This window comes from Melospiza melodia, unplaced genomic scaffold, assembly GCF_035770615.1.
Source record: "Melospiza melodia melodia isolate bMelMel2 unplaced genomic scaffold, bMelMel2.pri scaffold_37, whole genome shotgun sequence".
Classification (NCBI taxonomy): Eukaryota; Metazoa; Chordata; class Aves; order Passeriformes; family Passerellidae; genus Melospiza; species Melospiza melodia.
In genome coordinates this window covers 1,735,198-1,758,566 of record NW_026948690.1, presented here as the reverse complement: position 1 = coordinate 1,758,566, position 23,369 = coordinate 1,735,198, and the positions used below count along the sequence as shown (strand labels likewise).

Sequence of the window (23,369 nt, the reverse complement as noted above, 5' to 3'; positions counted from 1 at the left end):
GATCTGACTCTCCAAGAGTTCTGCGCTGTTGGCGTTTCTGCGCAGGCCATTCGGGTGGGGGAGGTGGTGGGCTCAGCTCGCCCTCTCTGCGGGGAGGCGGCGGGCTTAGCTCACTCTCTCTGTGGGAGGGCGGCGGGCTTAGCTCGCTCTCTCTGCCGTCCTCCAACTCGTCCTTCTCCTCCGTGCAGATGGTCCCCCCACGCCTGTAACAAGATCCTCCATACCACACTGTTGTAAACCCTTTGGTATTAACACCTTGTTTACTGAAGGCACAAGAGGATCGTCCTCACGACCATACCCTATATTCCTCTTAGGAGCTTCTGTCACCCTTTCTGCTGCCTTGCTCAGAGACATGTTGAAGCAGTGTATTGTGCACTACCCACCATGGCTTGCCCAATTTCTTTGCTGTCTTATCATCTTCTAACACCGCTTCCCACAGTATATCCCCAAATTTTCTCCATTCCGCGAGCCCATGGACCGTATGTGGGTTAAGGAAAACCCCCTTAGCATAGCCATAGTCTAACAACCCTGGTAGCTCCTTTTTTAGATCTATCCCCTTTACTCCTCACCTTTCTAAATACGCGGCGAAAAGATCATATGCTGCTTGCCTATCCATACCTATTCATATACGTCAGCGCTGTTGAGGCTTTCCAGGCTCCGGCAGGCACGTATGGCCCGAGTCACCAATGTGAACTTCGAGAGTGCTTCAAAATTCCGGCACCGTTCCAGCTGCAATCAGGACCCAACTCCAACTTCCCTCGACCGTGGCGTGTCCTCCCCCGTTTTCTTTTTCAGCAAGACACGGAGGCAGACGTCGAAAGAAGGAGACCAGGACACCAGATGGTCATCAACAGGTCTAATTTATTGATTGATTTGGCAACCTAAATACAGTACATAATGAGCCTCATACATATTGCAAAAGCTGAGCTCAGGGTTGGCTATTCAGCTACATGTCAACCCCGCCTAATTTAGCCTTTAGCTACATTCCTGTGGTTAGCAAGAATAGCAACTTCTGCATTCCACATCCCGTTCTTGTATAACTTCAGCATCTTCTTTGTGAACAAGGACACCCTGCCCACGAAAGGGCCTCTGCCCTAGTTAGGACATCTTTACCAAACTGATTCAGCTGTGTCCCCTCTCCTTGAGCCACTCTTTGCAAAACTCTCCACAGGATTCTAACTCCAAAATTCTGTATATCCAAGGGTTGCTCCCAGGTAAATCTGTCAGTCTGGCTGGCCTTGGCCTCTGGTAAATGCCCCTGCAACACTGGGGTTGGGTTCCTTCCTTCCCATGGAGATCCCTGGGACACTGTGGGGACCTCATGGAACCAAAGGGATCCTTGTGGCACCACTGGAGCCCATGGAACCAAGGGGATCATTGTGGCACCACTGGAGCCCATGGAACCAAGGAGATCATTGTGGCACCACTGGAGCCCATGGAACCAAGGAGATCATTGTGGCACCACTGGAGCCCATTGAACCAAGGGCATCATTGTGGTACCACTGGAGCCCATGGAACCAAGGGGATCATTGTGGCACCACTGGAGCCCATGGAACCAAGGGCATCATTGTGGTACCACTGGAGCCCATTGAACAAGGGGCCATTGTAACACAGCAGGGCTTCATGGAACCCAGAGACCATTATCACTCTGTGGGGCCTGATGGAACCATGGAGACCATTGTGACCCTTCAGGGCCTCGTGTCACCAAGGGGGCATTATGACACCTCAGGTCCTCATGGAAGCAAGGGACCATTGGGACACTGTGGGGCCCCATGGAACCGAGGGAACAGGGAGCAGGTCTGGCTGCAAGCACTGAGCCCGGCCGGGGTCACGGAACCATCTGCAGGCCCCAGGTGAGATATGAACTCTTTCAGTGCTTCCATCCTCCCTCGAGTGAGAGAAAAGGACAAAGTGTAGGCACATAGAGGAGCAACATGAAGACACTGAGATCAGTGAAGAGGAAGTTGAGTCCAAGATGGGAGGGATGAGGAGATGTCCTGATCTTGGGGCTGAAATCCTCTTGTAAAGCTATGGAGAAGGATGTAACTGATACATCAGACTCTCTTTTTCCCCATATCACATTGAAAAGTACGAGGAAATGATTTGTTCAGCAAAGGCCTCCATGCTAAAGTAAGCAAATGTTGAAGTAGCTGTGATCCCATGAGAAGTTAAAACACTGAAAAAGTGAAGAGTGATGAGATCCTGTGCTTTCCGAGGGAGAAGAAAAAGATGTTCTCAGAGATGAAGATGATTTCAGAAATAGATGATGAGAACCTTTGCTCTTAAACAGCTCATCTTTAAACTAATACCCCATAAGTTGACATGGCCCACAAACACAACTGTAAAAGAGCTTTGAACAACTGGGAGGGATGTCACAATTGCAGATTTTTCTGGGCAGTTGCTATTCATGGAAATTGAGAGCCACAACAGAAGTGTTTCTTCTGGAGAAGTCTCCATAGCATGAAAGAGAGACTCCTCTCCCTAAGTGAACTCAAGAAAGACTATTCCAGTAGGGTTAAACTGACTGAAAATTCTAGGTTTGTCTCTTTATACTGTCAGTAAGGAAGAAAAGGTTGTAGGGAGAGGAGAAGTGTTCTGAAAGTTTTGTTCTTATTACACTTTCTTTTAGTTGCTCATAATGAACTTTTCCTTATACCCTTTCAAAGTTTTGAGCCTGCTTTGCTGTTCTCCTAATCTTATCACACAGGAGGAAATGAGTAAGTATATTCTAGTGAGTGCACTGGTAATTAGCCCACACTGGACCCACAACAATAAATGCTGCATTCTCCAAGAAATCTCAAACAGGTGAACGAAAACCACTACAGAAATATTTCTGATGAACTGAACTAGAGCAGAGGGAAATCAAGGCAGAGCCATGGTTTGTCAGGACTTGTTTGATCCTAATGAGCCACGTGGTGCATTTGGAGCTGAGCCCTGGAATCTTAGGGCCTGAGAGGAGAGTGCACAAACCTTTCCAGGAGTCCAAGTCAGAAAAAAAACCCAAGGTGTCTCAAATCATGGATGTGTCCCACTGAGGTCCATCTGCTACACAGGCTCCTCATGGACTCCTTGGAGGAGAGAACTAGAGGCCAGGATGGCACAAAAACTTCTAAGAGATTCAGTGTGGAAAGGAAAATACAAAGTACTTTAAAAACCTTGAGTATCCTAAAGTATTAACGAGCTCCACTGAGTGTCAGTACAAAGCCACCCAGGGACTCATTAAAGCAGATAATTGAGGCCATGATTGTAAAACCTCTCACAGAGTCTGTATCAAAAGGGAAATACCAAGTACCTTAAAATAACTGAAATACCCTGTAGTATTAATGAGCCTCACTGAGTGTTGTTACTGAGAAAGCCTCTCCAGGGAATAATTACTGCAGATAATTGGAGGCCATGATTGCACAAACCTCTCAGAGACTCCAAGGCAAAAGCCAAACCCAAAGTCCTTTGAAAAACCTGCAGTCCCTACAGGGAGCATTAAGGATTCCCCAGGGCCATTGCTGAGCAAGGCTCCCCAGGGACTCCTTCCAGCAGATCCTTGAGGCCACTGGGATGTCGGCTAGGGGGGATGCAGAGGGCAGGACAAGGGGCTGACAGTGCCCAGCCTGGCTGAGGCTGTGCCAGGAGGCCCCAGTGCCTCAGGACAAGGGGTGTCATCATAGCCCTTGGTGGCACAGACCCTACTGTGCCCCAGGGCACCAAGACTCGGCTTCTCTTTGTCCCCACCTGTCATCATTGCCTCCAGTTCTCTGCTCTGCCTGGGGCCTGGGGACACTTTCTCTGTCGTGTCACTCAGTGGGACCCATTAAAAGTCCAAGAAAGTTTGGAGTTGGATTCTGACTTTGAGTTCTGGAGAGGTTTCTTCAGCTCCCTCTCAGGGAATGATGTTCAGGGCCTGAGCACAAAGCCCCAGAGGCTCATTAATGTCCTTGTGCTGTGTCTGTGCTGCTGAGCTGGGCTGGGCTCCTAGCACAAAGGCAGCTCCTGGTAACCAAGAGGAGCTTCAAAAGCACATTTCTCTTGATGAGCAGCTCTTCTGCCAGCCCAGCAGGGCTGGGGCACTGCCTGCAGCCACCCTGGGCACAGCACAGAGGCACAGAGAGCTTCAATCAGTCAGGGCTGGGAAGGTGCTGAGAAGTTCCTGGAACAGAATCACTGCCAGCCCTTGGCACAGGAACCTCTGGCTGCAGGACAATGCAGCTGCAGCTCCTGGAGCCATCTCCTGCAGCTGGAACATCCCATTGCCTGCAGACCCTGTGAGTACATTCTCTGATTGTCTCTTGTGCAGAGCAGCCAGGGGTGCCCAGGGCTGTCCTGCAGAGCAGGGTCCTGCAGCCCAGGGTGCTGTGCTGGGGCAGGGACTCTGCTGCCTGCCAGGGACAGCTCTCAGCCAGCCCTGGCAGCTGCTCCCAGCACTGGGGGACAAGATCTGGGTGGGAGGAGACAGCTGGTCAGGCTTGGAAGTGTTTTCTTTGTGTGGTGAGGATTCTGCATTGTTCAGGACTGCTCCCAGCATGACATTAACTATAGAATATTTCCAAGTAGGTTATACAGGGAGCACAGCAAGGCTGGGGCTTCATAAATTGGAAAATCTTGCTTTTTTAATCTAATGCTTTCTGTTGCCAGGATGAAAAATTGCACATTGATATTCATCTTTCAGTCAAACTTTAGAAAAAGAAAATAGCTTTTTCTCAGATCGTACTAAGCCAGGCAGTGACAGAAACCTGCACAGAGCCCCCTAGGAGCTGCATCAGTTTTGCTTCTTCAGCCTCCTCAGGGTTGCTCTGACAGAGCCATCAGAGCCTGGAGAGCCAGAGCTGCCACTGGGCAGTGCCAGAGCTAGGAAGCTCTGCAGGGCAGAGCTGAGTGCCCAGGGCTGGGCTGGGCTTTGGCAGCACTGTCAGGGCCCAGCCCTGGGCACAGGGAAGGAGCTGCTGGCAGGGACAGCTCCAGGCAGCAGAGCCCTGAGCAGGCAGTGGGGGGAAAGTGCCCCCAGGCTGTGCTGGGATATTTAAAGTGCTCTCCAAACCCAAGTATTCCATGATTACTTTTCTTACAGATCCCCATGCCAAGACACAGAAAATGTCCAACAGCAGCTCCATCAGGCACTTCCTCCTGCTGGCATTGGCAGACACGCGGCAGCTGCAGCTCCTGCACTTCTGCCTCTTGCTGGGCATCTCCCTGGCTGCCCTCCTGGGCAACGGCCTCATCATCAGCGCCGTAGCCTGTGGCCACCACCTGCACACGCCCATGTTCTTCTTCCTGCTCAACCTGGCCCTCAGCGACCTGGGCTCCATCTGCACCACTGTCCCCAAAGCCATGCATAATTCCCTCTGGGACACCAGGAACATCTCTTACACAGGATGTGCTGCTCAGCTCTTTTTCTTTATGTTCTTCATTGGAGCAGAATTTTATCTACTGACCGTCATGTGCTACGACCGCTACGTGTCCATCTGCAAACCCCTGCACTACGGGACCGTCCTGGGCAGCAGAGCTTGTGCCCACATGGCAGCAGCTGCCTGGGCCAGTGCCTTTCTCAATGCTCTCATGCACACAGCCAATGCATTTTCCCTGGCCCTGTGCCATGGCAATGCCCTGGGCCAGTTCTTCTGTGAAATCCCACAGATCCTCAAACTCTCCTGCTCCAAATCCTACCTTAGGGAATTTGGGCTGCTTGCTGTTAGTGCCTGTTTATCATTTGGTTGTTTTATGTTCATTGTTTTCTCCTACGTGCAGATCTTCAGGGCTGTGCTGAGGATCCCCTCTGAGCAGGGACGGCACAAAGCCTTTTCCACCTGCCTCCCTCACCTGGCCGTGGTCTCTCTGTTTGTCAGCACTGGCATATTTGCCTACCTGAAGCCCCCCTCCATGTCTTCCCCATCCCTGGATGTGGCAGTGACAGTTCTGTACTCGGTGGTGCCTCCAGCCCTAAACCCCCTCATCTACAGCCTGAGGAACCGGGAGCTCAAGGCTGCAGTGTGGAGACTGAGGACTGGATGGTTTCTAGAACATTAAACTGCTGGCCAGTATTTGCAAATCACTTGTAATAAAAGTAACCTTTAATACTTCTTGTTATTTTCAATTTGGAGGTTCTTTGTCCCTGTTTAAAATTTTAAATATTTTCTACAAAGTGATGTCATTGTTTGTGCCAACTTGGTGTTGCCAGTGCTGCTGCTGTGGCCCTGCCCCGCTGCCCTGGTGGCCCTGGTGTTGCTGCAGGGCCTGAGTGCTCTCGGGGCCGGGCACAGCCCTGGGGGTGGCAGTGCCGGGGCTGCAGCAGGGACAGGCCATGGGCACTGCTGGGGCAGCGCTGACTGCTCAGCCCAGGCTCTGGGGGCTCCAGGCTCCTTGCCCAGGCTCTCTCAAAAACACACCCAGGCCAATGCTCAGCACAGAAACCCCCGTGAGCAGCCCCAGGCTGGCCATGGGCAGGCTGGGGGCAAACAGCATGGCCTTTAGCTCTGCAAGGGCCCTGGGGCAGACGGGAAGGAGCAGCAAAGCAGGGGCTGATCCATCCCCAGTGCGCTGCACAGCTCAGGGCAGCGTCCCAGGGCGTCCTCATGGAGCTGCCAACAACATCCCCCCTCTGCAGCCCTGGCCTCTCCCCCAGCTCACACATGTGCCCCATCCTTGCAGGCACAGACACAGCAGCACTGGCTCAGCAGCCCCTGTTTGCATTGCACACAGCAGGCAGAGCACCCCCATGCTGTTGGTGTGGGGACATGAAGCTGAAGGAGCACAAATGCCATCAGCCCCTGGGGCCAGCAACGGCTTGGGGACACCAGGGAAACCACTCAGCTTTGTCCGGGCCTCTGCACTCAGCCAGAAAGTTTTTTCCCAGATGCTGTTGCTCAGAGCCAGGGCTGCCTGGCAGCCACCTCCAAACTGCCCTGAGCATTTCCTTGGCTTCACTTTCCTTTACTTTCTTCACTCTTTGCTTTCTTTACTCTTCCTGCTACAAATTTCTTTTCTTTCTTTACGCTTCCTACTACACATTTCTTCTTATTTCTGAGCCCTGTTCCCTGCCCTGCAAACAGCCCATCCCTGTTTGCCCTTTCCTCTCTGGCCCCACTCCCCATTGCAGTTCCTGACTTGGCACCATGGGAATGTCTCTTGGGCAGCAGGATCATCCTACAAGTGCTGCAGGAATTGTCTGCTGGCTCCTGCAGTGCCTCCTGCTGCTCCCTTTCCAGAGGCACCCCAGGCCAGGGGGGCACATCTGGGCTGCAGTGTCTGGCTCTGGGGCTCCCTGTTCTGGGCAGTGAGGAGGAGCTGCAGAGGCTCTGCAGGACTGACAGGATGGGCTTCGGGCCTGGGAGGAGACGCTGAGGGACCTGGGCTGCTGGAGCTTCTGAAGAGGAGGCCCTGGGCTCATCCTGTGACTGCTCCAAGGGTGGTTCCAGAGAATCCCAGAATCAGCAAGGGTGGAAAAGACCTTGGAGATGATCGAGTCCAACCTCTGCCCTGACACTGCTTTGTCTCCCTTAGCCTCCTCTTCTCCAAGAAAAACAACCCCAGCTTCCTCAGCCACTCCTCACAGGACTTGTGTACCAGACCCCTCCCCAGCCTTGTTGCCCTTCTCTGGACACGCTCCAGCCCCTCCATGTCCTTCCTAAATTGGGGGCCCAGAACTGGAAACAGCACTCGAGGTGCTGCCCAAGCAGTGCTGAGCAGAGGGGAAGAATCCCTGCCCTGCTCCTGCTGGCCACACCATTCCTGAGCCATGCCAGGAGCCATTGGCCTTCTTGCCGACCTGGGCACTCTGCTGGCTCATGCCCAGCCTGCTGTCCATCAGTCTCTGCAGGTCCCTTTCTGCCTGGCTGCTCTCCATCCACTTGTCCCCAGCCTGTACTGCTGCAGCGGTTGTTGTGGCCAAAGTGCAGGACCTGGCACTTGGTCTTGTTCAACCTCACCTTTTTGGATTATGGCCCTGGATCCAGCCTGTCCTGGGCCCTGTGCAGAGCCCTCCTACCTCCATCCTCCATCAGATCCAAACTCACACCCAGTTTGGTGTCATCTGCAGATTTGCTGATGTTGGACACAATCCCCTCATCCAGACCATTCCATGCAGACATTGGAATCCATGCTTCCTGGCTCTGACCCCTCAGCCATCCTGTGGGTGCCCTGTGATGGCACTCAAGGTGATCTGTTCCATAACCTTGCTGGGCACCCAGGTCAGGCTGACAGGCCTGGAGTTCCCCAGCTCCTCCTTCCAGCCCTTCTTGGGGATGGGCTCACATTGGCACCTCCAGCCCTCTGGGCCCTCCCTGCTGAGCCAGCACTGATGGTGAATGTTGGAGAGCAGCTTGGGGAGCTCATCCACCAGCTCCCTCATACCCCTAGGATGGATCCCATCTGATCCCACACACCTGTGAGCATCTGAGTGGCTCAGCAGGTCACCAACTGCTTCCTCCTGGATTACAGGGGCTGTTCTGGTGTGAGAGTCTGTCCTAATTTTCCCTCATCTGCCTCACGATCATCCTTGGGAGACCACTGAAGAGAAGACCCCCTTCCCCCGTCTACATCTGGCTCTGAAGGAGAAAAGTCACATGCCAAGGGCCCTCAGACCTGAAAGCTCAGTGTTGAGCTACTGTTTACACAAGTGTGTTTGCTGTGTGCTAAGAAGAGGGCACCATGCCCCGTTTGCAACAATAGCAGCTTTGGAAGCTGTCCCACCTCTCGGCCTAGCAGGACTTCTCCTGAGTTTCAGGTGGTCTCCCACAGAAGACCCCTTGCCTGTTTTACAACCACCGTGACAGACAGACTGAGATGTAAGAAGATTCTCCATCAAGGACTGAGACATGAAACTCCTAACAGGCCCCTCTGCTCCTTCCAAGGACTGGAACTGAAACCCCCAGCTCGGGGGAGGTGTGTGGGGAGGCAAGCTGACCGAAGTGAGATGTTTGCCTGCAGATTGTGACCACTGGACCGAAAATACGATGGCTCTCGCTTACTGCTAAGAACCTAGACTACCTGTTACATCTATCAAGCTCATTTACTGCTGAGAACATGGACTACCTGTTACATCTGTTCCCTATTGTAGCTGTTTCCCCCCCCTCGCAATTTTCAGTAATAAAAACCTCTGAGTTAGCTAGAGCCTTCGAGATCTCCCCAGCGTAGCAGGCAGACCCTCGGCTGGACTGCACCAAAGGATTTCGTCTCTGCGTTCGTAGCTATATCCCCTCTCTCTCTCTCTCTCTCTCTTTCTCTCTCTTTCTCTCTCCCTTAATCCCTCTATCGCATTTTTGCTGTGGTTATTTCAATAAAACTGCATTTGTTTTGATTATCACTGCAAACCCCCTTGTACCGTGTTGGTGTTTTGCACTCTGAGATCATTCCTACGAACCATCAGGTCATCTGTCCACTAGGATGGACCCTGACCTTAAATTGGCGTCACGGACAGTTTTCCAGTAGACAGAGGGATTTGCAGGGAAATCCCATGCTAAATTGAGTCCTCTGTCTCCGGAATTGGCACAAAAGATCTCTCAGTGCAAAACAGGGGAAACTGTTACTGTCACTACTGTTGCTGACTCTGATACAGGCACTGACACCGACACTGATACTTCTCCTGATCCTGGTATTGATGCTGTTACTGATATTGATATTGATACTGTTGTTGTTGTATTTGAGTTGAATCTGAACCTGTTACTGTTGTATTTGAGCTGAATTTAAAACTGTTACTCTTTTTACTGTTGTATTTTGTGTACCTGGACTGTCTAAAAAGGGAAGGGACAGACCTGAAGAAATTAAGCTGTGCCTTTTAGACAGATATTGTCCCTTCACCTACACAGGGAGTGAGGGGCGGCCCGGCAAAGGCTGAGTGGCTTTTTCCCTGTTCTAGGTTTCTGGTCCCCTCACAAAGAAAACATTTGTGTGTGTGTGTTCATGTGAGTGCGTATCTGTACTGTCTGGGAAGGAAGAGACAAATTTGAAGCAACCTCACAGGGCCTCCCAGACTGATTCTATCTCTTCAACTACCCAGGGAAGCCAGGGGACAGTGGAAAGGCTGTGTGATTTGTGTAACTTAAGTTAACTCCCTGGTGTAGCTTTGGTCCCCTCACAAAATAACTAAAGACTTCAGTGCAAAAGGTAAAGCTGAATTTTATGCTTTGCTTGCTAAATACAATGCCACACCTTCTCCGGGGGGAGAAGAATGGGCAAGCTGCAATTGCTTTAACTTAGAAAGTGTTATTGATAGAATATCTTCTATGCAACATGAATCAAAATTCAAACTGGGCACAAATAAAACCGTCCTCTGCTCAGTCTTGGGTGCCTGCCTCACAGCAGCCATAGAAACTCACTTTAAGTGAAAAAGTGAGGAAAATGCTATCATAGACTCCCTTCAAAACCTAGTTGAAGTTTTGCAAAAACAATTGGATGAAGAAAGAAATGTAAATAACTTACTACGGGCTGCCCTGAGAGAGGAACATGTTAAAAATTCACAGAACTCTGATTCCTCAAAAGAAACAGAAGAGAAAGAAACTCCTCACATTAATCAAAATTGCCCTCAAAAAGAATTAGCACTGATGAAAAATTGCAGGAAATGCTGCTGTAATAACATGAAACCTCTAATTAAAACAGAATGCAACTATAGCAATAATGAAGATCTTAGCCCGCACAAAACCACTAAAGAAATCCCGTACACTGCTACTGAATTTACAAAACTTGCAAAGCAGTACGGGCTTCTCCCCCAAAAATCTGAAACAGAACACATTTGTCAAGTGTCTCTCACTGGGGGAGATCAGATTCTTTTGTCAGAACAAGAAGCCGGTGGGTGCTGATGACATGGGGTGTTCCTAACAACAGTAGACAGATGCATCCCATGGTCCCTAACTCAGCACACTGCTCATTGGGCAGGGGGGCTTAACCCCTTGAAAAGGAGAGACCCTTTGATCGGTACCCCCGACCAACTCCTGGAAAATATTCACAAAGCTGGCTGCCTGCAATTGATTCATGAAAATAAATTAATTCCTGGTTTTGAATCTCCAATCCAATGTTGTAGATAGGGTCAGGCGCTCAGAAAATCTCGCGATGTCACGGAAAGCAGCAGGATTTCTCTCCCCCTAACGCCTAGTGATAAGGGATCACCCAAGAATGTAGTCCCCCCTAACATTAGTAACTTTCGACTCCTTACTGACCAATTACAGTAAGGCAAGACCCCCTGACGTAGAGAAAAAACTTTCCCGAGTATAAAACCCGATGAGACGGGACAATAAAGGCCTTTGAACTGTCCACCATGTTGTTGTTAGCGTGTGTTCTTGGCCTGAGTGACCCTGGAGAGTTTGGGTCGCCGTGCCGTTTCCTCAGAGCCAGGTCGCCTTGCCTTGCATCAGAAGGCAACAACTGGTGCCTGAAACCTGGGATTGAACCAGCGCCAGGGGAATGGGGATTCGCCTGGAGAGAGGATGGCGGCTGCACAGCTGGCCTTGTGCAGCGGAGGGGATGCCCTCGAATCATGGAAGCAATTGCAAAGGTAGTAAGTGAGGTGCATGCACAATGGGGAATTGAATGTAAGCTTAAAGATATGACTCTCGCATTGCCAAGATTGATCAAGCTGGGGGCTATAGAAAGCCCCGTGGATATTTTACACCTGGAGGTGTGGGATAATTGTACGAAAACCCTGGCCGAGGATACCATGTGTTCAGGCTCGGGGAAAGCCCTAAAATTGTGGGGCAGAGTCATCCGGGCTCTGCAAAAAACTCGACAAGAGCAAGAAACCTGGAAAGCTGCGAGAAGCTGTTTAATAGCCACTCCGCAGCTGGGGGTGGGAGCTACCACACAGACCACCCCGGAAAGTGATCAGATTGCAGACGGGGAGGTGCGGGGGCTAGGCACATCCCACCTCCCCTTGAGCCCCAGCCCAAAACCCCCGTGAGACCCCCCAACCCCCCCGCGGAGCCCGCCAGATCCCAGCCCCGCCTCGGAGCCTCTCAGCAAAACCGCGACTCCTCTACCCGTCCCCCCCCCGCCGACTGACGACCCAATGCGGGAGGCAGAGCAACGCAGTGTTTTTGGGGGGGCTGGCGGAGGATGCCCGGATCGATAAAATCTCTCCGCCGCCATATGGGCTGAAAATGGCGACCAACCGCGTGGTCAGGGCGGAAGAGAAGAGGGGGGTAAAGGGCGGAAATGGAGTCAGCGCGCCTAACATAGCATGCGCAGGCGAGTGGGGAGTGGGGGCGGTCCCTGCGGTGGAGGGTGAGACCAATCAGAGCGCTCTATTCAAATTAAGCCCGTATAAGGCAAGGACCTCCCCCAGCAGGAGGCGGGGGGACCCCAGGGGGAGGGAACAGTCCGCCCTCCGCAGGTGGGGGTGGGGTCGGAGCCTGAGAAAAAGGCAGAACAGCCGGGAAGTGCTCGGTCTTTCGAGCCGGGACGAGTCTGAGAGGGAGTCGGGGAGCTCCGATTCCGATACTAGCCTTAACATAGGGGACCAGCAGCAGCATATAAGGTCTCTAGTCGCAGCGCTCCCGCATGGGTGAAGGGGTCATCAGAGAAAGACCGAACCCCACTCACAGACTGGCGAAAAATAAAGATAGCCTGTGGCGAGTACACCCCTTCAACCAAGCTAGTGTTCCCAGTCCGGGTGGGGGGGGGCAGACGGAAACCAAAGGACCTATTCACCGGTCAATCCGAAAGATGTGCAGGCAATTGTTAAAGCGATTGCAGACAAGGGAATTAATTCTGCCATGGTTAACACACTCATAGACGGGGTTTTTGGGGGGCATGACATGCTTCCCTTTGACATCAAACAGACGTGTAGGATGATTTTTGATGCGGCAGGATTGATTGTTTTTGAACAAGAGTGGGAGGATCAATGCACGAAGGAGCTAGCCCAGATAACGGGACCTGACCATCCACTACACGGCTCCAGTATACAGAGATTGATGGGTAGAGACCCCACTATGATCACCCCCCAGGCCCAGGCTGAGGGATTAAGGGCCCATGAAGTTATGACAACCACCCAGGCTGCCCGAGAGGCCATTCGTTCTGCTTCCAAACTAGTGGCTAACCCTGCCCCGTGGTCCACCATAAAACAGGGTGAGAGTCAGAGCTTCACTCAGTTTGTGGACAGGCTTCAGGCCGCATTAGATTCCTCTGCGCTACCCTCAGAGGCTAAGGGTCCCGTGCTGGCAGACTGCCTACGCCAGCAATGCAATTCAGCCACCAAGGACATCTTAAGATCATTGCCACCTGGGGCTAACATAGCCGACATGATCAGACACGTGGCAAAGGAGGAACACCTTGCTCCCATTCAAGCAGCAGTTCACACTGCAATAACCAGTGGGATGGCATGCCTTGAGTGTGGCCAGGCAGGCCACGTGGCAGCAAACTGCCCCCAGCCAAGGTGCCTATCAGCAGCTGCTCCACCACGAGAAGGAGAACTTAGGGGACCGTGCTGGGCATGTGGGAAGAAGGGACATTTAGCTGAAGAATGCAGATCCGGGCTCCAGGGAAACGGAGGAGGGAGGGGGTGGCCGGGCCGTGTTCAGCCCCCTCCCATCTGGAATGTGCAGCGGCCCAACTACAGCAACCCCCAGTGGGGCAGGGGACTCTCATACCCCATGCCCCCACAGGGAGCAGTCAATTTTACATCCCCACCTACAACGCAGTGCCAGAATTGCACAACACCACCAGTAATGCTTTCGCACCCCCCACTGCCACAAGCCACACCAGAGTCACGGGAACAGCAGGGGACACCCCAGCGTGGGATCCCTGGGTGGTCTTGGCCATGAGAATAGGGAAGGAACCCCTGATGGTGTGGGGGACATGCCGCCTTTACGGCAGTCAGCATCCCTACGTCATAGGGTTTCAGTTCTGCGCAGACACGGGATCAGACTGCACGATTTTTCCCCAAGCACATTGGCCCGGACACTGGCAATTCAAAGAAGTCCCTCCAGTGAACGGAGTGGGAGGGCAGTCCCGGGCGTGGAAAAGCACTCAGTTGGTGGCTTTAACGCTTCACACAAAAAAGGGACCAGGAGTGTCAACATCAGCAGCAGCCCTAATGCTGGAAGAAGCAAAGGCAGAGCTGGAGGACGAGAGGGACCGCGGGAGAGATGTGGATGAGGAGCTGCAGCAGGGGAAGCAGAAGCTGCCGCAGCGAGCGACAAGGATGAAGCCGGAAGAGGAGGAAGATGTGCGGGAACTAAACACGCTGTTCCTCAGTGCCAAGTCCGACATGATCTGGGACAAGCAAGTCCTGGAGAAGCAGATGATCCTCGAGGAACTGACGGAGGAAGAGAAGCGCCTGAACAAGATGATGGAAATAGAGCGAGAGAAGGACACGGAGGTCCAGGAGGAGCTGGAGCACCAGAGGAAGCAGGAGCTGATGAGAGCCCAGCAGGGCATTGTGAAACAGACGGAGCAGAATGCAGAGGAGCGGGCATTGAGGACTGAGGAGCTGTACCAGGAGGGCCAGAGGCAGCTGGAGCGACTGGAGCAGATGAAAAAGGGAGGATCAGAAGGCCTGGGAGCAGAAGCAGGAGCGGAGGGCCCACAGGTGGTAATTAGAAACGAGCTAGGTGAATGGGGATGGGGCTGGAGGTTGACGCCCACAGGGAGAGGGTACGCAGCTGTCAAAAGGGACGGCAAATCAGGTGGTGTCCACTTAAGCCAATTAAGCTGGACCTCCATAGCGAGCAGAATGAGACTGACGAGAGTTGCGAGTTTCTGTTTACAGGACCTGCTCGTGGGATGTCCTCGTGACGCGTACATCCCGGTTCCAGACGAAAGTGACCGACCACCAAGCCGTCAGGCAGCACCCAAGAGACCCGCACGGGTGAGACCCAAGCATCAATGGTGTTTCTGTGTGATCTTGCTGTTGGGGCTTGTTGCCAGAGGGCAAGTCAGCCCAGACCACAACCCCCATCGGCCGTTCAAGTGGGTCACGCAACACCTTAGTAGTGACAAGGTGCTCACAGAAATCACCACACCAAACACCCCATCCTTCGTGCTCTGCATCACCGACCTGTTTCCAGGACGGCCAAAGGTAGACCCCAATTCCCCACACTCCACACACATGTCCTTTTGGGTGGACCATTTAGCCGAGTCAGACTTAGATCCAATCCTTCGTATGTTAGAAGCTACCTTCCTATCCCTGAACAAATCTAACCCTAACCTAACCGAATCCTGCTGGCTCTGTTACAATGTCGAATCTCCCTTTTACAAAGGAGTCGCTTTAAACACTCCCTTCAGTTACCCCACAGCAGATGCACCCAACCAATGTAGAGGGGACACCCCCCGCAAAGGAATCACCCTGAGTCAAGTCACGGGCCGAGGCAGATGCTTTGGCAATGTAACCCTAGCTAGGCAGAAAGGCAACGTCTGCACCGAAGTTGTCAAACCCAACGGGAAAAACAGTAACTGGGTAGTCCCATCCGCACCTGGGATGTGGGTTTGCCAGCAATCTGGAGTGAGTCCCTGTGTGTTCCTTGCCAAATTCAATGACTCTAACGACTTCTGTGTCCAAGTTCTGATTGCTCCTAGGGCCCTGTGCCGCGCAGATGAAGAAGTGTATCGCCATTTCGAGGAGCCCAGCCGGCTCCACAAAAGAGAAATAGCAACAGGTGTAGCTGTCGCGATGCTGCTGGGCCCAGGAGCAGCCGGAACGGCCACAGGAGTCTCAGCCCTAGTGACCCAACACCAAGGACTGTCACATCTGCAGACAACAATTGACGAGAACCCGCAGAGGATCGAGAAATCCATCTCCTTTCTAGAGAAGTCAGTCTCCTCACTCTCAGAAGTGGTCTTGCAGAAAAGGCGAGGACTAGACCTCCTGTTCATGCAGCAAGGAGGCCTGTGTGCCGCCTTGAGAGAGGAGTGTTGTTTCTATGCAGACCACATGGGAGTCGTGAGAGACTCCGTGGCAGAACTCCGAAACAGACTGGCTCAGAGACAGAGAGACAGGGAAGCCCAACAGGGTTGGTTCGAGTCCTGGTTCAATCGATCACCATGGCTGACCACCCTACTTTCTACCCTAACAGGTCCATTGGCAATGCTACTTTTAGCTGTCACCTTCGGACCATGCCTGCTGAACAAGCTGGTCTCATTCATTCAGACCCGCCCAGAAAGGGCCAACATCCTGTTCATAGGCCAGCAATTCGCTGCTGTGAATTCGACCAGAGAACACTGCCAGTCACAAGATTTTCTACCCAGGTTCACCAAACCCCTTTCTCTGTTGACAACCCCATGCCTCAGCTCAGTACCCATGTATATGACTACTTCGTTCATTTGTAAAAAAGGGGGGGGAGATGTAGTAGATAGGGTCAAACACTCGGAAAATCTCGCGATGTTACGGAAAGCAGTAGAGCTCCTCTCCCCCTAACTTCTAGTGATAAGGGATCACCCAAGAATGTAGTCCCCCCTAACATTAGTAACTTTCTACTCCTTACTAACCAATTACAGTAAAGTAAAGCCCCCTGACGTAGGGAAAAAACTTTCCCAGTATAAAACCCGACGAGGCGGGACAATAAAGGTCTTGAACCGTCCACCATACTGGTGTCTGTGTGTGTTCTTGGCCCGAGTGACCCTGGAGAGTTTGGGTCACCGTGCCGTTTCCTCAGAACCAGGTCACCTCGCCTTGCATCGGAAGGCAACAATATTGTTCTATTGTATACATAGATTTCATCCAAGCATGGGCTCCTCGTGGCTCCCCTTTAAATTTCTGAAATAGTTTCTCATGATTCTTTGTATGATTATACAATAATTATATTTAATTACTAAACCATCATCACATCTATCAATTACATCATTTATCATATACTGCTTACGCAGGTGCAATTTCACATGATCTGGCAAACACAAATTCTAACATTTTCAGAGTATATTTTAAACATTTTCCCAGGCCCCACAAAGTCTATAGCTTCTTTCTAATTCCCCAAATTTCATGATTTTAAAACCTTTTACTGTCACTCCCACTCATCTAAGATGGCGAACCACCCGACACCATAAAGAAGAAGATTATGTCATGATAACCAAATATGAAAATGCCATAAGACCTAGCAGAAAAGAATGACCTAACGAAAACCCCTAGAACAACAAGCCACCATGCAAATGAAGAATTAAAATAACACCTCTAACCAAGGAAAACATAACCATGGTCAGAGCTTTTTGCCTTTGTCACCTTAACCAGAGCAGGCCAAGAGCAGGGACCATAGACCTGAAACCAGCAGTGCCTACCCAGAGACTCTTGAAAGGAGAGAAAACCCAGCCAAGCCAGGCCTTGCTCAGCATTGCAGTTCCCTGCTCAGAGCCTTGGGCTCCCTGCAATCCTGCCCTCAAGGATCTGCTCTCACCAGGCCCTGGGCAGCCTTTGGCACTCCCTGCCCTCCCTGGGGCCCAGCCATGCTCCAAGGCACTTGGAGTTTTGCTGCTGACTCCTTGAGCAGCTTCTCCATCCTTCTCTGCGTGCCTGAGGCTCCTGGAGCCAGCCCCAAATCCAGCGTGGGGCTGATTAAAATACAGAAAGCCCTCAGGAGCTCTTTGTCTCCCTTCCATTGTCATCCAGTCTCCAGGGCTTGTGCAGAGATTGGAGTCAGTTTGGAGTTCTCTTCAGGAGGGAGATTCCAAAGTGCACATCAGGATTTTTGGTTTTAGTCAAGGAAATATTTTTTTATTTTTATTTCAGAGAAGAGGGGACAGAAACATTCCTCAGGTGATCTTGATGCTGAATGTCTCCTTAGGAGGTCTGGGCAGGGAGAATGAGCCCCTTGCAGGCTGAGCCTGTTTGGACAAGTTGTTCCTCACCCCAAACCTCACCATACCTCACATCACAAAACATGAAAAAAATTTAAGCATTTTTCCTTCTAAATAAAATTTAATTAATTAACAAAATTATATTTATATCATTCTAACTGTGATAGTATTATTCAATATTTTACTACATAATTTTTATATTTAAAAATCAATACTATTTTAGCAACCAAAAAAATTATTTCTCATTAGTTCAAAGTAAACACAATACCATTCATTAATTAATTAAGATTTATGGACTATTTATTTCTTCCTCTTTATGGTAACTAATAATATTTGTAGTCCTTTTGGCACCATTTTTATAAACTTTTTCCCTAAAAGGGTCAAGGGGCAGCACTTTGAAGTCCGTGGAGACATTTCTGGGGCACATTTGGGGCAGTTTTGGGTCTGAAGAGGGAATTCAGAGAGAACTTGAGGGTCTGGAGGACACTTGGGGAAGCCGGGTGGGCACTTGGAGGGGCACTCAGGGATCCCGAGGGACAGTTCGGGGTCTGGGGCAGCACTTGGGGGTCCAGGGGGGCCCTTGGAGGTCAGGGAGGGGAATTTGGGGCCCTTCGGGGTCCGGGCGGGCCCTTGGGGGAAGCTGACCGGGGTGGGGGGGGGGGGGGGGGGGGGGGGGGGCTCTGGGGCGCGGGGGGTGATGGGAGTTGTAGGCGCAGGCATCATACGATTTATTAGGGCCGCGGAGCAAGATGGGAGTTCTAGGCACAGCTTCAATGTCTCTCGGAGGGGCGCGGGGCATGATGGGAGCTGAAGTCCCGGAAGTGGCTCGATCACGATGTTTGGGGGTCCGGGACGGCTGTTAGGGGACACTTTTGCGTCCGAACCGCGACTTGAAACCCTCACGGGAACTTAAAAAATTCGGGAGTCCTTGCGGGGAGCTCGGGGAGCTCTAACCGTTCTCTTTAAGGCGCGGGTCACGGCAGGAGTTTTAGGCGCGGGACTGTTCTGAGGGGCTCTGGGGCCGCAGGGGATGAGAGGAGATAAATTTCCACAAGTGGCTGTACCAAGCATCTGAGGGGTTGGGAGCACTCAGGGGATCCGGGGCGCTTTCGGGGGCTCCCGAATGGGCGGTGAGGGGGCACTGAGAGATCGTGGAGGGTCTGGGGAACACTGATGGGACAGATGGGGGCGGATCCTAGGGGGGAAGTACTGTAAAGCGCAGGGCATGACGGGCGTTGTAGTCCCGGCTCCATTGGGGCTTAATAGGGCCGCGGGGTGTGATGGGAGTTGTATGCAAGGAGAAAATATGGCGCCTTTCTGGGCACCGCCCCCAGGCCCGGATTCCTAGTGATGATTGCCTGGGAACGGTGATGGGGGGAGCCTCGGCAAATGGGATGTGGTGGAGGCGGGAACAGCCAAATCACCCTCCTACAGTCCTTCCAGGGACAGTCCAGTCCATTCCCAGTACAGACCAGTATAACCCCACTAAAGCCCATTTCATTCCAAGTAGAACCCAGTTCAACCCCAGTGGCCCTCCAGTCCCTCCCAGTGCAGCCCTGTCCGTCCCAATACACCTGAGTTCATTCCCAGTCGTTCCCAGTTCCTCCCAACCTGATCCATATGATGCCCCAGTGTCCCCAGTTTTCTCCGCAATGCCCCCAGCGTCCTCAGATTGTCCCAGTCCTCCCCAGTGACACTCCCAGTATGTCCCAGTCTCTCCCACAGTGTTCCCAGTGTCCCCAGTATGTCCCAGTCCTCCCCAGTGTTTCCAAGGACAGTTTCATTTCTCACGGTGGCCGTGGCAGCCAAACCCAGCAGTGGGGTCAGTGCAGTGCCCATGGCCACAGCCCCTTGCAGGGCCCAGTGCAGCTTGGGCTGATGATCCACCCTCACAGCTGGCCCAGGGCAGCTCTGCAGTGCCTTTGGTGGCACCTGGGGCTGGCACACCCCTGAGCAGTGTGTCTGTTTGCAGTGGGAAACTCAGCAGTTTCAGATTGCTTCAAAAAACCCCAAAAAGTGAAAACCCCTCTTAGGCTGAGTGCAGCCAACTCTGCAAGCACAGCAGGGCCCAGGGCAGTGAGGACAGACAGGATGGGGCTGGGCAATGTGGAGCAAGGTTGTGCACACTGGGTCAGAGCTCCAGGCACAGCTTCTGTGAGCAGGCCAGAGCTGCTGAGGAGGGACCCTGGGTCAATATCAATCACAGAATACTGCAATCACCTCTGCTCTACAGAGAAATTTAATCAAAGACACCCTTTAAAACAGGAATGTATATTTTATTACTGCTCTTTGAAATCTTTCTGAATAACTGGACTAGGAAAACTTTAATGACACTCTCGGGGCTTTGCTGTTGTTTACATCAGACTCAGTCCTTGAGAGTGTTTTGAAAAAACTTCTCAAGAACTCAAAGTTAAATTTAGACTCCAAATTTTCTTGAAGTTTTAATGTGTCCCACAGAGGGACACCACTGGGAAATTGTCCCCAGGTTCCAGTTAGAGCAGAACACTGGAGGCAGTGATGGCAGCTGGGGACAAACAAGGCAAATGTGTCTCTGGTGCTGAGCAAAGCTGGATGTGTTTGAGGAATGCCAAGGGCCAAGGCCTGAGCCCCAGCCCCTGGCCAGGCAGATCCTGTCCCTCCCTCCTTGCTCAGGGCTCTTGCCGGGATGGGCACTGGCATGTGGGGCTGTGCAATGGCAAGGGCAGGAGCATGGGGCAGCCCCTGCCAGGCTGCTGAGCAGGGACAAGGAGGCAATGAGGCCCCAGCCCTGCAAGGGTCACTTGTCTCCTGCTCCTGCCTCAGGCCCAGGGCCAGCAGCCATGGCCAAAGTGCTGCCCAAGTTGGCTCTGGCAGGGCTGTCTTGCAGCTGCTGCCCATCCCTGTGCCCTGTGCAGCCCAGGCTGTCCCACGGTGTCCCTGCCCTGCGCCTCTGTCCCTGCAGGCTGTTGGCATCCCCCGGCTGCCCCATCTGACTGGGGCCTTCCTTTGCTGACAGCTCTGCCTCCTGCCTGCCTCTGCCTGCCCACACAGAGCCTGGGGCTGATACCAAAAGGGTGAATTCAGTTTTTACTGTGCTTGTGAACTTTCAGCACAGGAACAAGGCATGCAGGGGCTGCTTTCCCAGCAGGAATGGGTGGAAGAGAAGAAGAAGACATCTGGCTCAAGGGTGCAGGGATAGAGAAAACAAGGAGTGAATCTGGGAATTTGGGGTTGGTTTTATGGAAATGGGTAAATTGTAATTCACATTTAGGGACTGTATATAAGCAACACACTGGTAGAATTACATGTCCATGTGAGGTTGGGAGATATCCCTCACTAGAGCTCAGGCCTGAATAAATGACACCCTCTGAAATGGCAAATTCATGTACAGGCACAAAGCAGCTCTGTGCTCAGTGGAGTGGAGACTGAGGACAGCAGAGGAGACCTGGGAGGGATTGAAGGGAGGTTTCAGAGATGCTGGATCCTTTTGGCACAATGGAGAACAGCCAGAGAAAGAAAGAATTAATGCAAAAGGCAGATAGGGAAAACAGACAGGACCCAAACAGAAAGGAATTTCCCTGCCAGGGCAGGGCTGTAGTGCAGCATGTCCCCCAGCAGGAGCCTTTGTGTGGGCAGGCAGAGGCAGGCAGTTGTGTCCCTCAGTGGGAGCCATAAAACTTCAAGAAAATTTGGAGTTTAAATTTAACTTTGAGTTCTTGAGAAGTTTTTTCAAAACACTCTCAAGGACTGAGTCTGATGTAAACAACACCAAAGCCTGAGAGGGTCATTAAAGTTTTCCTAGTCTAATCATGGAGAAAGATTTCAAAGAGCAGTAATAAAATATACATTCCTGTTTTAAAGGGTGTCTTTGATTAAATTTCTCTTTAGAGCAGAGGTGATTGCAGCATTCTGTGATTGATATTGACCCAGGGTCTCTCCTCAGCAGCTCTGGCCTGCTCACAGAAGCTGTGCCTGGAGCTCTGACCCAGTGTGCACAACCTTGCTCCACACTGCCCAGCCCCATCCTGTCTCTCCTCACTGCCCTGGGCCCTGCTGTGCTTGCAGAGCTGGCTGCACCCAGCCTCAGAGGGGTTTTCCCTTTTTGTACTTTTTGCAGCAATCTCAAACTGCTGAGTTTCCCCAGTGCAAACAGACACACTGCTCAGGTGTGTGCCAGCCCCAGGTGCCACCAAAGGCACTGCAGAGCTGCCCTGGGCCAGCTGTGAGGGTGGATCATCAGCCCAAGCTGCACTGGGCCCCTGCAAGGGGCTGTGGCCATGGGCACTGCACTGACCCCACTGCTGGGTTTGGCTGCCACGGCCACCGAGAGAAATGAAACTGTGCTTGGAAACACTGGGGAGGACTGGGACATACTGGGGAACACTGGAACGCTGTGGGAGACACTGGGACATACTGGGAGTGACACTAGGGAGGACTGGGACATACTGGGGACAGTGGGGCCATTGCGGAGAAGACTGGGGACACTGGGGCATCCTGTGGATGACATTGGGATGAACTGGGAACGACTGGGAATAAACTCAGGTGTATTGGGAGGGACTGGGCTGTACTGGGAGGGATTGGAGGGGCACTGGGCTCCTACGGTGTTCTACTTCGGATAAACAGGGCTGTACTGAGATTGTACTGGTCTGTACTGGGGATGAACTGGGCTGTACTGGGGTTGTACTGGTCTGTGCTGGGGATGAACTGGGCTGTACTGGGAGGGACTGGAGAGGTTGAATGGGCTGTTCCCGCCTCCACCGCATCCCATTTGCCGAGACTCCCGCCCATCACCGCCCGAAGCCAATGAGCGCCAGAGATCGGGGACTCGGGGACGGTGCCTACGGTAGCCACAACTCCCGTCATGCCCCGCGGCCAAATTGAGCCCCATTGGAGCCGGGACTACAACGCCCGTCATACCCCGCACTCCACAGAACCCCCAGGATCCACCACACCTTTGTCCCTTAAGTGTCCCCCAGACCCTCCAGGATGCCTCAGTGCCCCCTCAGCGCCCATTTGGGACCCCCCAAAATCGTCCACGGACCCTCAGAGTGCTCCTAACCCCACAGATGCCCGGTACAGCCACTTCTGGAAATTCGTCTCCTCTCCACCGTGGCTCCAGAGTCCCTCAGAACACAGACCCGTGCCTAAAACTCCTGCCGTGTCCCCGCCCTAAAGGGCCCGGTTAGAGCTCCCCGAGCTCCCCCCAAGCGCTCCCGAACCGTTTACGTCTCCCCGAGGATCTCAAGTCGCGGCTCGGATGCAGAGGGGTCCACCAAGTGCCTCCCCGGACCCCCAAACGAAGCGTTGGAACCACTTCCGGGACTACAGCTCCCATCAAGCTCCGCGGCGCATGTCCAGTGCTGTTCCAGCCGGGACTTCATCTCCCGTTACACCCCGCGCCTCACTGAGAGCCTTTGCACCTGCGCCTCGAACTCCCGTGATGCTCCACGGCCCCGTTAAACTGCGTTAGACCCGCGCATACAACTCCCATCAGCCCCCGCGCCCCAGCGAGCCCCCTCAGAGCCCCCCAAGGGCCCGCCCGGATCCCGAAGGGCCCCAAATTCCCCTCCCTGACCTCCAAGGGCCCCCTGGACCCCCAAGTGCTTCCCCGGACCCTGAACTGTCCCTCAGAATCCCTGAGTGCCCCTCCAAGTGCCCACTCAGCTTGCCCAAGTGTCCTCCAGACCCTCAAG

At 52.7% G+C, this 23,369-nt stretch overlaps 1 protein-coding gene across 1 annotated transcript; it reads left to right on the top strand.

The window, feature by feature from the left end:
* Positions 1 to 5,463: 5,463 nt before the first annotated feature.
* On the top strand, positions 5,464 to 22,849 carry LOC134434451 (uncharacterized; the record flags this gene model as incomplete). Its single annotated transcript, XM_063183107.1, has 5 exons — positions 5,464 to 5,925; positions 11,997 to 12,092; positions 14,198 to 14,503; positions 14,684 to 15,074; positions 22,743 to 22,849. Coding segments are annotated over 5 exons (1,362 nt in total), but the record flags the coding sequence as incomplete, so codon positions are not given.
* Between the last annotated feature and the right edge of the window lie 520 nt (positions 22,850 to 23,369).